General features: G+C 29.7%; 2 protein-coding genes across 2 annotated transcripts; both read right to left on the reverse strand.

The window, feature by feature from the left end:
• Window positions 1–13: 13 nt before the first annotated feature.
• Window positions 14–3,059, reverse strand: LOC123290977 (zinc finger protein 883-like). Its single transcript, XM_044871385.1, has 3 exons — window positions 2,864–3,059; window positions 1,979–2,449; window positions 14–1,042 (listed from the first exon to the last, which is right to left on the reverse strand). The coding sequence occupies exons 1-3, from the start codon at window positions 2,987–2,989 to the stop codon at window positions 179–181; spliced, it is 1,461 nt and encodes a 486-aa protein (XP_044727320.1). The 5' UTR covers window positions 2,990–3,059; the 3' UTR covers window positions 14–178.
• A 901-nt stretch (window positions 3,060–3,960) lies between these two features.
• On the reverse strand, window positions 3,961–12,767 carry LOC123294696 (zinc finger protein 845-like). Its single transcript, XM_044875819.1, has 3 exons — window positions 12,642–12,767; window positions 12,127–12,504; window positions 3,961–5,498 (listed from the first exon to the last, which is right to left on the reverse strand). The coding sequence occupies exons 1-3, from the start codon at window positions 12,765–12,767 to the stop codon at window positions 4,668–4,670; spliced, it is 1,335 nt and encodes a 444-aa protein (XP_044731754.1). The 3' UTR covers window positions 3,961–4,667.
• Window positions 12,768–12,927: the final 160 nt, after the last annotated feature.

Consider the following 12,927-nt stretch of genomic DNA (forward strand, 5'->3'; position numbering starts at 1 on the left):
GTTTGGTCTGTCGCATGCCTTGCGCAAAATCCCAGTAATCAATATGAGCTTGTCGTTGCCATTCCTTGATTCGGTAAATTACGGAGAATCTTGCTATGGGAATGGCAAGGAATTAGGAAAGAATTAAGGAATCTTGATATGGTAAAAGGGACGTATAAGACGACTATCTGAATTTAAATCAGTCTGTGATTATTAAACTTGTTACAATATTGCCATCTAAATTTTGCATGAAATTCTTTTTTGGATTTCTATGCGTTTTCATATGAGTTCTCATCGCAATTTTTTGTGCAAACGCTTTACCACACTCTTCACATTTATGTGGTTTTTCACCTGTATGACGTCGTTCATGATGCACTAACGTTCTCCTTTCAGGAAAAGTTTGTGAACAAAATTTACATTGAAACTTACGTATATTTAAGTGTACATGTGAGATATGTTGTTTTAGATAATCGGGGCGTCCATACGTTTTATCACAACGGTCACATGCGTACGGTCGTTCGGTTGAATGTATTAATAAATGTCTTTGTAAGTTAGACAATTTACATGCCGAATATCCACAAATATTACATAAGTGTTTACGTACAATTGTTGGATCCCCATGCACTTGTGTTACATGATTTTGTAACGATGGCAGGCTAGTTAATTCTTTTGAACATATGTCACAAGTGAGTTTCTCACGATGTTCCTTGTGGGTTTCTAAATGACGGTCGAGAGCTTTTTTCGTTATTGAAATACCACAAATGTGACATGTTACATACTTATCGCGTGGATGTACTGCCCTATTATGTTTCTTAAATGAACTCCTATCTTTAAACAATTTGTCACATTGTTGGCAGTGTAATGATAAATGTTCGAATTTATGACGTTTTAAGTCATAAATATTAGTGTACACTTTGTTACATGTATTACATGTAAGATTCGATGGATTGTGCGTTGATTCCTGATGCTCTTTTAAATGTAATGGGTGATAAAACTTTAATTCACATTTATTACATTTTAATACTTTCGCTCTGTGTTTACGATGCATATGTTGACCCAATGCCTAAAATGGTATTTATTTATTTATTACTATAAATTTATCTACGAAAATTATATATCTAAATTACAGAAATGGCATATTATTTGATTTTAATGCTAAGATGTCAGCACCGTCAGTAAAAAATATCATACCTGTTAGACTCAGCTGATTTTTTTCATTGAATGAAAAGGCAAAAGATACCTACTTCATTATACATTTTAATGTGCTGTGCCATATTTGCTCCCCTAGTCTCTTATAATTCCGATAATTTTCCTACTTTTTTACATAAACTTTGTAGTTAGTGTAGTTATATAAATTTTTTACATTTTTTTTAACTCGTGATTACTTTGACCTATAACTAATTCAGCTTCAATAGACAATAAGGATACTCTGAGGATCTTTTAAGCCGTCAGGATACTTACTGACGAGTTCATTTGCTTGGTTTTTCAACTCATTTATAACAATTTCAAATAAATTATCAAAAATATTAAAATTAATGTAGAATGAGATTAATTTCAATGAAAATACAATTATTAAAAAACATTGAGGAACATAAATGTATTCAAAAAAATTATCTCAAATTTTTCAAATTTATCTTTAAAAAATTCACATAGCGGCAAATTAAAAAGTAAATTCAATCATTAGATTAATTAATACATTTTATTCGGATTGATCTTGAATTATTTCGCCTTTAAAATTTTGTCGCCCGTAAAAATTTACCGCTCTAGTCAACTACCTCACGTGCCTAAGCCTAAATCCAACAGTGTGTATACAACATTTCCGTTAAATATTATGTATCTATGCGAGCTGACACCTATAGTTCTTTTTTCTATCGCTAGACATAGTCTTTCTTAGACTTAGTATTAAAATCCAACAGGAAGGAGAAGGAAATTCCTAACCCCATTTCTGTGTTATACTCAGTAGGTACAGTTGAGTATATTATTATCGTGTTATACTTACCCATACTTTTTTATATTCTTTATTACATTTCTCGCACGTAAAGACTACTACATTTTCATCTTCACAGGTATCACTCCCCTTTTCAGATTTAGTTGATTGCAATTTATTCAATTCCCTGTCTTCGTTTTTAATTTCCAATATATCGTTTGTCTCTGATTTTTTTGAATCATCTTTATTGTTATCAAGACTAATTTTTCCATTTCCCAACGCATTTTCATGTGTGTTTTCAAAAATATCTTCTTCTTCTTTGATATCTATTGGAGAATTGTCACCAACGTAATCTTCGAATTTCTCATCTTTTACATGATGAAAATCATTTGGCGTATTTGGTAAATTAATTTTATTTTGCTGAATAATTTGACGAAATTTATTGTCAGAATTTTCACATAATTGTTTGAAACTAAAGGTATTTTGTAATTGTAGAAAACAAGCGTGGCATATTTGATTTGGTAGATCATCATTTTCCCAAATCTGTGAATGAACAGAATTTACTTATCAATTATGCTGACAATTTTATTTTTAATAATTAACCGAGTATACTGCGTTTTAAGTAGCGAATGTATTTATTCAAAATAAACTGGAAATCATGAGACGTAGTATTTAGGCACTTAATTATTTATCTAGTTAAACTGGTCAAGTATTCAGCCGAGTTTTTTGACGGATGAGTATTTTAGGCGACATTGACTCAAATCAATATCGATAATCCCATATAAGAAAATTGTTTTAAATAAAAATTCCTATTCTATTTCTTTTCTTAACTTTACCATTTAAGAATATAAAATATTGTTTGATTAGATTAATCAAAAATTTCTCTTCCAGAAATTTGAAACGGTGTTTCTAGACATCCTGTATAATAGTATTCTATATTTATTTTACATTACTTACCTGTACAGAAGCAAATGCCATTATCATATCTATTATTTGAAATGAGGTAATTGAAAGAAATGTTTTATCAAATTTCATACAAATACGACAAACTTTTTCGAAATTATCCACTAAACACGGTTCCATGTTTATAACATTTCACGGGCTAACTTAAAACTGAGAGGGTGTGAATAAAATTTGTTTCCTATATCATATCTAAAGCATGGACCATAAATTTTAGAATTTAGAACAAATGATATCGTACGGTAAAAAAAAAACGAATTTTTAAAAAAGAAATAGATTTTTATGCAATTAGCCACAGTTTCCAGAAACAAATAATTATTAACACCTATCTCTAAACCTTAGGATATATTATTTAAAGAACAAGTGAAATTTACAGAATTTAAAAAAATTACCGATAAATATTTCGGGTACGGGTCTCCATTAAATTATGTTTTTCCTTATAGCCTTCTCCAAACTAAATCGATTATGAAGATCGTCGCCTCTTTTATAGTTGTTTCGGGTACTCAACTCTAAGCTCGCACTTGAAACATAAGAGCACTCTCCATTAAATTACCTTACAGACAAAACAAAAAAAAAACAAAATTGTTTCATTCGTTTAAGAGCTACTAAATGGTCAAATAACAAGTTCTAGAATTTATAATAAAAATTATAAATGCAAATGCTTTATTTTGTGTGTAGTATACGATAGTTTTGGGACACCCGTATACATTACCTAAATAATAAATAAATACAAAGCTCAGTCTCAAATATTTGTTATATTATTTTTATATATTGATTTTTAAATTTCGTAAGTAAACATAACATGTCATTTACTCAAACTTAGCTGAAAATTGTTGAATCTAAGAAGATAAGCGTGATTCGGCTTGACTAGCATCCAATACGGTATACAACTAGACTTGATACCATGACAAAATTTGAAAGTGATATTAAAATTGATTAAGAAACGAAGAAGTTATAAGCATTCAAAGATTGTTGCCCATCTTCTATTAGCAAACCAAAGTTTTATATTTGTTTTATATATATATCTCTTAGTCACCAACCTATATCTTTCTCTTTGTTTAATTAGGAATTTTAAACGTTCATATTTTGCGTATTTCCAAAGATTTTCAAAAAACAAATTCACATTTCTGCCCGTGAAGTGTGAATTCTTCACTTGAACTGATACAAAACAAGCCTATTAACAGGCTTATTGAGTACTGGCAGAAAAGTGAAGTTGGTTTCTGAAAATCTTTAAAAGTAAATATACCTCGTCTCTTGAGAATATGTAACACATTTCGTCGAAAGTCGTTACTGGTCGGGGTGATCGAGTCCGCAGAACACGAATATCACTACGAAAATGACCCGCGAGGTACCTGGTGTCCAACGCGAACAGTATGCACCTCGTCTCTTGGAATTTTACGAAAATATTTAACATATTTCGTCTCTGGGCGTCCCTCTTTCGTGAAACTCGGGCACCAGATACACTAGGGACCATTTTCGTAGTAATATTCGTGTTCAGCAGTCCTGAAAACCCCCCGAGTAACGAGTTGCGACGAAATATGTTACATATAGTAGCACCAGATACCTCGAGAGCCATTTTCGTTGTGATATTCAAGAGTTACAAAATTAGTCTCATTTTCATCGATATTTATTTTCCAGTTTTTCATCCCGATCCATCTTACTGCTCACGAAATCGACAGTTTATTGCTTTATTTCTTCGACTAATAGATAATTTCTATTTGTAAGATCTTCGGCAATTAATGTTATATTTACGTAATACTTAGGTCACATGTGACTCACCAATATTACATCGCATATAAATTTAATTTTGTGTGAGTCTCTCTCTTGAGTTGGTATGTGTTTTCGTATGAATTTTCATAGCAATTTTTTGTGCAAATGTTTTACCACATACTTCACATTTATGTGGTTTTTCACCGGTATGTCGTCGTACATGATGCACTAAAATTCTCCTTTCATAAAAAGCTTGTGGACAATATGTACATTGAAATTTACGTACATTTAAATGTACGTGCGATATATGATGTTTTAAATGACTTGCACGTCGATACGTTTTATCACAATGATCACACGGATACGGTCGTTCGTTTGTATGTGTCAATAAATGCATACGTAATGCAGCTGGTGATCGTGTCGCATGTCCACAAATATTACATAAATGATTACGTGCAGGATTTTGATTCTTATGTACTTGTTTAATATGATTATTTAACGATGTCTGAAGCATAAATGTTTTTGAACAGAACTCACATCGAATTTTGTCACGATCTTCATGGATTAATATATGTTTTTTAAGATTATATTTAATTATTGATTTACCACAAATATGACATGTTACATATTTTTCTTTTTGTGGATGCACTTCTAAATTATGGCATTTTAATGTCCGTTTATCATTGAATGATTTGTTGCATCGTTGACAACGCACTGATTTAGTTAAATGTTTCAGTTTGTGATCTTTTAATATATAAATATTTTTAAATACTTTGTGGCATTTATTACACGTAAGGTTCAGTGGATTGTGTGTTAATTCCTGATGCTGTTTTAAATGTAGTGGATGATAAAATTTTAATTCACATTTATTACAATTTAAAGCTTTAACTTTGTGTTCGCGGTTCATATGTTGGCCCAGATTCTAAAACAATATTATAAGAATAATTAAAAATTAATTAATTAAATATTGATAACTAAGAGCTGCAATCTGACCATAATAATTTGTACTAATTAAAATCCCTTGTATCAATTTTGTTTATCGGCAAGAACCGAAAAGAGGTAAACTTCCTAATAGACCTTTTTCACATTTTTTTTAAATAAAAGTAAATGTCTTGATAAATGGGCTAATTTTTTCCCCGATTTTTTTGAAGCCATATGACCCAGAAAACAGACAATGAAAATCATTAAAATTCAAATTGGCGAAAACGATCCGGAAACACACGATGTTACACGAAGGTTGGTTTAATGTCATTTAAAGTTGATAATAATGATATATTAATACAACTCTGTTGACACTGTTTTACTATCATTGCTTGTAGGATTGACATCACAGATCACGTGTGCGGTGGAGCCAAAAAAAATCGTTTTATTTCAAATATTGTGACTTTTTAAGAAATTTTTCATAGTGTTTTTATTGATAAAAATGCGTTATTTTTGAGTTACAGGCTCTACTCGACCTATACTTTCATAAAATATTATCAAAAAGCATTTCGGTTTTTCATGAAAAAGATCTATTATGCTGTTTATCGAAAACTGCAGTGTCAAAATACCAGCCCTATTCCTCATAAGGAGTCTTCGGTTTGGTCAAAATAAAGGAACTCTGGATACAAACTAAAGTGGAATTGAGAGGAAGAGTGGTAGTCATTCGTAAAAAAACGGCCAGATTCGACAATGTCCAAAGGACCAGAGGTAATATATCAAGTATGATAAAAGATAAGCCGACATTGTAATTACGTTTGAGTATTAATCAACAGTTGCTATCTAAATTAAACTTTAAAATTTATAAAAAAAGAATTCCTCCTACATTTCAAAAAGAAAGTCAATAATATCTCGGGAATATTATAATATTTGTCACATACTTACCCATACTTTTATAAATTTTTGATTACATTTCTCACAAGAGAACTTTCCTAACACATTTTCATTATCTTTAATATCTTCACAGGTATCACTTTCCTCTTCGGGTTTAGTTCGTATTTGCATTTTATTCAATTCCGGTTTAAATTTGTTTTTAATCTCCACTATATTGTTTGCAACGAATTTTTTTGAATCATTTTTATCTTCTCCTTTGATATCTATTAGAGAATTATCACTGGCGTAATCTTCAAATTTTGCATCATTTACATTATTTTGATTTTTCGATAAATTGCTTTTGTTCTGCTGAATAATTTGCCTAAAGGCATTGTCTGAATTTTCACATAATTCTTTGAAATTAATAGTTTTTTGTAATTGAACAAAACAAGAGTGACATATCTGATTTGGTAGATCATCATTTACCCAAATCTATTGGAAAAGTAAACTAAAATCAGGAATTTAAAAAGCTTATAGAAAAAATGAATATAAAATCCTCTTGATTCGATTTCAAAAGTTGGCTAGGTCTGGGGATTGATCCATAGAAACCAAGCCTTATAAATTCTCTCCTGTAGGTGGACATCTTAGTAAAATAAAATACGCATGTTCATATTACTCAGACTGGAGAAAGCGATGATGAAAGATCTTCTCCTACCGTATATGTATACAGACTGTTAAAAACATTTTTCTACATTAAAAACGGCTAGGGAATTGAATTTTGGTACCTATTGTACGGTTGTTGGCTTAATGGGCGTAGGTTAATTAATATTTTATACAGCCAAAGCTTGGGACTGTTTTTAATTTTAACATTTTGTGGCGGTGATGTTTTATTTATGTTACCTGTACAGAAGCACACGCTATTAACATGTCAATTATTTTAAATGTGGTAATCGATAGAAATGTTTTATCGAATTTCATACAAATACGACAAACTTTCTCGAAATTATCTACTACACAAGTATCCATTTTCAAACATTTCTTATGTATCAATTTAAAATCGAGGTGTTTTTAGTTATAAATCGCTCATACATCTAATTCAGAGACTATATCAGTAAATTTTACCGATATATTCTCTATTAAAAAAAAATCGTTTGATCAAGTTTTATGGACGGAGAGCCAGTGACCAATTTAAGGTTGTCATTTCAAAAGTCACGAAACTTTTCATAAAAAAACCTCAATACCTACAGATACTGAAAAGCCACTTCTGGCAGCTCATTGTGGCCGGGTTGAAATACCCTAATTTTTTAAAAAGGGTAAAAAATAAGGCTCATTTTTGTTAAAGTATAAGTCATAAAATTTTAGGAAATTACTTCGACAATATTATTACTTCATACAATTTTTGCCAGAACATTTACATCCCCCCTACTTGTTGCCAGAACGCTATGAATATTTATTTAAAAAAAATTCAATGTTGTCATTTCATCAGTCTTGAAATTTTAACAGAATAAAGAAAATATATTAATAATTCATAATATTTAATGCCAGAACGAAATTCCATCACCAACAGTCTGCCAGAGCGAAAAACGTATCCCTGCGAGTGAGAGCAATGTATATGGAAACCTATGAGTTAGAGTGAGAGGGCATAATTTTTCATTGTTGTATACAATTCAACATTTCAGTAGTTGTTTACGTTGTTTTTCAGTATGTTTATAAAATTTTTCGAGTGCAGTTCAGTTTTACTCGTGCATTGTTTTTTGCTGTCAGATTAAGTATTTTATACTGAAGTATTGCAAATAAATTTTTTTTTTGTTAACGATTGACAATATATTTGTGTAAAGATAATTTTTAAGTATCGTGAGGTATATTTCTATGTGTATAGATTTGCCTGCTCCATTATAAAATACAGACTCAGTTTGTACAGACTTTTTGTTTTACTCAATCACTTGAAAAAGGTTTTTTAGTTATTTTTAAAACAGTTTTTTTCAAGAGAAGAACCGCTTTTTGTAAAAGTTCAGATTCTTCTAATTGTCGGAATATTAAATGTGGTATTGTACAGTCGTTCGGCATGATAACAACTCGATTATGCATGTTGACGATTTTTAAATCATTATGCTTTTCGAATATTGCTTTTACTAAAGTCATGTACATAGAATGAATGTGTGACAAAAAAAAACTTTTCTTATGCTCTTCGAATATTGCTTTTACTAAAGTCATGTACATAGAATGAATGTGTGACAAAAAAAAACTTTTCTTTGCTGTTAAAATATTTTCTTCGATAAATTCACCCAATTCCTCAAATGCTAATTCATGATAGTGACGGTATGTATTCCAATCAGTTAGTGGAGTTTCTTTTTCAATTGCTTTAAATTTATTAATAATCGTCATTTTACAAATATTGTGGTAAAAAAAAGTTTCTCCGTTCAAATTTTGGAATCTTTCCCATATATTATCTGCATTATTTAATTTACAGTATTTTTGAATAAGTTCATTTACAATACCTTTCTTTGTTGCATATAATTTTTGTTTTTTACCACGGTGTTGTTTTCTTTTCTTTTCGCAGAAGAAACATTCAGCGTCTAATCCTTGTTCGACTATTTCGAGGTCATTATCTTCATTCTCGTGTTCTTCATCATAGCTAGCATTTTGTTCCATTTGTTCTGTTTCCGTGGATGTATGTGAAGTCGATGGCTCAGGTGATATCGAAGGATTTTCTGGGATGGCAGTCACAACACTTTTTTCATCTAAATATTTTTGCCCTACAGCAGTAAAATTTGCGTAACTCTTGCTGTGGTATCCAATATCACTGTTAATTTTATCAGGTAAAATCACATCACAAAATCTCATTTGATGTTTCTTACGAGCGATTAAGATTCTTCTACATTTATTCAATTTTTCTACTGAGTCAAACAGTAAAATTTTATCACCAGTTTTTTTGCAAATTGCACAAATCATTTTTTAAAATTGCAACTGTAAAATTGAGTAAAACAAAAAGTCTGTACAAACTGAGTCTGTATTTTATAATGGAGCAGGCAAATCTATACACATAGAAATATACCTCACGATACTTAAAAATTATCTTATACACAAATATATTGTCAATCGTTAACAAAAAAAAATTTATTTGCAATACTTCAGTATAAAATACTTAATCTGACAGCAAAAAACAATGCACGAGTAAAACTGAACTGCACTCGAAAAATTTTATAAACATACTGAAAAACAACGTAAACAACTACTGAAATGTTGAATCGTATACAACAATGAAAAATTATGCCCTCTCACTCTAACTCATAGGTTTCCATATACATTGCTCTCACTCGCAGGGATACGTTTTTCGCTCTGGCAGACTGTTGGTGATGGAATTTCGTTCTGGCATTAAATATTATGAATTATTAATATATTTTCTTTATTCTGTTAAAATTTCAAGACTGATGAAATGACAACATTGAATTTTTTTTAAATAAATATTCATAGCGTTCTGGCAACAAGTAGGGGGGATGTAAATGTTCTGGCAAAAATTGTATGAAGTAATAATATTGTCGAAGTAATTTCCTAAAATTTTATGACTTATACTTTAACAAAAATGAGCCTTATTTTTTACCTTTTTTAAAAAATTAGGGTATTTCAACCCGGCCACACTGAGCTGCCAGAAGTGGCTTTTCAGTATCTGTAGGTATTGAGGTTTTTTTATGAAAAGTTTCGTGACTTTTGAAATGACAACCTTAATTTGGTCACTGGCTCTTGGTCCATTATCATCATTCTAATGAATAGAATTTGAAAAACAATAAGAACTGAAAGTAAATGAATTTAAACGATTTTTTAAAATAAATATATTAATTTTTATTTGATCTTATACATTTTTAGTACTGATTTTGTAATTAACCTGAATGTGGGATCCTCACGGGTAAACAGTGATGTTTACGAAAGAATGATTCAAATAAAAGTAGTTAATTTTTTTTATAAGGAATAACTTTTACATTTAAACTTTTTTTCTATCTCTAACGGTTTACAAGATGGATATTTGTCATTTGATTGAATGCGCATAAAAATTCCATTTTAAAATTGATATGCCTGAGCCAATTTTCAAGCTAGAAAGTCGAAAAAAAAAAACCAAAATGTGTACCAATACTTCAGCTAGAACTTTTAATCGAACTTTTGTTTTTACTTAATGTATAGTTTTTTTGTAATTTGTAAAAAACAGATTAGAATCTCCACTAACTCTTCAAAAAAGGGAGTAAGGTACACTCTTGAGCGGTCGATTTTTTTTTACGAAATATTTACAACTTAATAAACAACTGTGGAAAATTTCAAAGATGAATTAATTTTTTCTTTATTACCCCATGATATTCTATTTAATTCTGTTGTGCTATATGACTTGATTTTATATGTGTTTTCATATGACTTCTTAATGCACCTTTTTGTATAAATCTTTTAAAGCACATTTCACATTCATGTGGTTTTTCACCGGTATGACGTCGTTCATGACACATTAAAATTTTTTTATCATAAAAGGCCTGTGAACAAAATGTACACTGAAATTTTCGTTGATTTAAATGTATATGTTTGATATGTAACTTTAAAACATTTGCAGATTTATACGTTTTATCGCATCGGTCACAAGCGTATGATCGTTCATTTGAATGTGTTAAAATATGTCTTTGTAGATCAGATGGTTTACGTGCCGCAAATCCACAAATATTACATAAATGTTTACGTTCAGGTACTTGATTCTCATGTACTTCGTTAATATGTTTTTTTAACGATGTCTTAAACACAAATGTTTTTGAACAGAATTCGCATCTAATTTTATCACGGTCGTTATGCGTTAACAAATGGCTTCTTAGGCAAGTTTTCAAAATTGTTTTACCGCAAATATGACATGATGTATTTTTTTCTATGCTATAGTGGATATGTTTTAAATGAGCTTTTATACTTAATTTCCCTATTAATTTCCCACATATATGACATGTTACTTTCATTTCTTCAAGTTTATGTACTTCCTTATTATGACGATTTAGTTCCCGTTTATATTTGAATGACTTATTACATTGTTTACAATGTCTACTGCATGTATGATCCTTTAATGTATAAATATTTTGAAATACTCGGTTACATATATTGCATTTATTGTGCTTTAAGTCTAGATGTTGCTTTAAATGTAATGGATGATAAAATTTCATTTTACATTTATAACATTTTAATGTTTTGGCTTTATGTGCACGATGCATGTGTAGTCCTAAAATCTGAAATAAGTTAATTTATTACATTTAAGGTAGTATGACAGCATCTAAGTCATAATACTTTAGTCAAAGAAATTTTTTTTCAATTTATTATTCAGTGTGTCACGTTTAAGATGAAGACACCCTCATTTCACGTTATTTATGGGAATATCGGTTTGTGATTTTTCAGTCATACAGGGTTATGGGCCACATTTTTTAACATACTTAACCGAAATCAAAATTTTAAACTCAGTCTACTACAAATTGACAAATAAGCCCAATTCTTATTATTTTGAAGAGCGTCAGAGATGGTTAGAGATATCGAAAAAAAAACTATTAGAAATAGTTGCTTAGAATATTTTTTTATACCCATATACCAATTTTCAAGAAGAAATTTGCATTTTTAATTTTTTCATTATTTTGGTCCACACTCAAAATTTTTACAAGTTTATTGAAATATTTAAATACATTAACTTATCAATTAAATTATCAATTTGTCCAGTTTTTACATTCCATATAAATATGTATACTTATTCTTACCTGTATTTTTTTAAATTCTTTATTACACTTTTCACAATTAAACGTTTTATTTTCTTCTTTAGTTTCTGATTGATTACATTCATTGTGGCCACTTTCAATTTTGATGTTTTCCAAAGTATTTTCATTTGCGGTATTTTCAGGAATACCTTCTTCTTTTATATCTATTAGAGAATCATCATCAGCATAATCTTCAAATTCTTCCTTTTTTACGTTATTAAAATCATTTTGGTTATTTGATAAATCAATTTTATTATCCTGAATAATTTGACGAAATGTCTGGTCTGAATTTTCACATAATTCCTTGAAATGAATTGTATTTTGTAATTGAAGAAAACAATCGTGACATATTTGATTTGGTAGAGCATCGTTTTCCCAAATCTATGAATGAGAAATTGTCCATTAATCACGGCTAGACACAGTTTGTAAATTTTTGGTATAATTTAAAAAGGCAATTTTTTACTGAAGTTTAGTACGACTTTTTCGTAACACTCTGTATGTGATTCAATCTATATTACCTGTACAGAAGTACATGCTATTAACATGTCAATTATTTTAAATGTGGTAATCGATAGAAATGTTTTATCGAATTTCATACAAATACGACAAACTTTCTCAAAATCAGCCACTAAACATATGCTCATTCTTCAAATATAAACGTATTTAATATTTAAGAATTCATTTTTTTAAACATTCCATAACTCTACAAAAAACACTTCAGTTTGCTTCTTACCGGGTCATCCGATGGTCTTACATTCAAAAATTATGAATGAAATTTATAAATTTTATCTTTTGTAGCTTGAT

This window comes from Chrysoperla carnea, chromosome 1 (assembly GCF_905475395.1).
Source record: "Chrysoperla carnea chromosome 1, inChrCarn1.1, whole genome shotgun sequence".
In the NCBI taxonomy this organism is placed as follows: Eukaryota; Metazoa; Arthropoda; class Insecta; order Neuroptera; family Chrysopidae; genus Chrysoperla; species Chrysoperla carnea.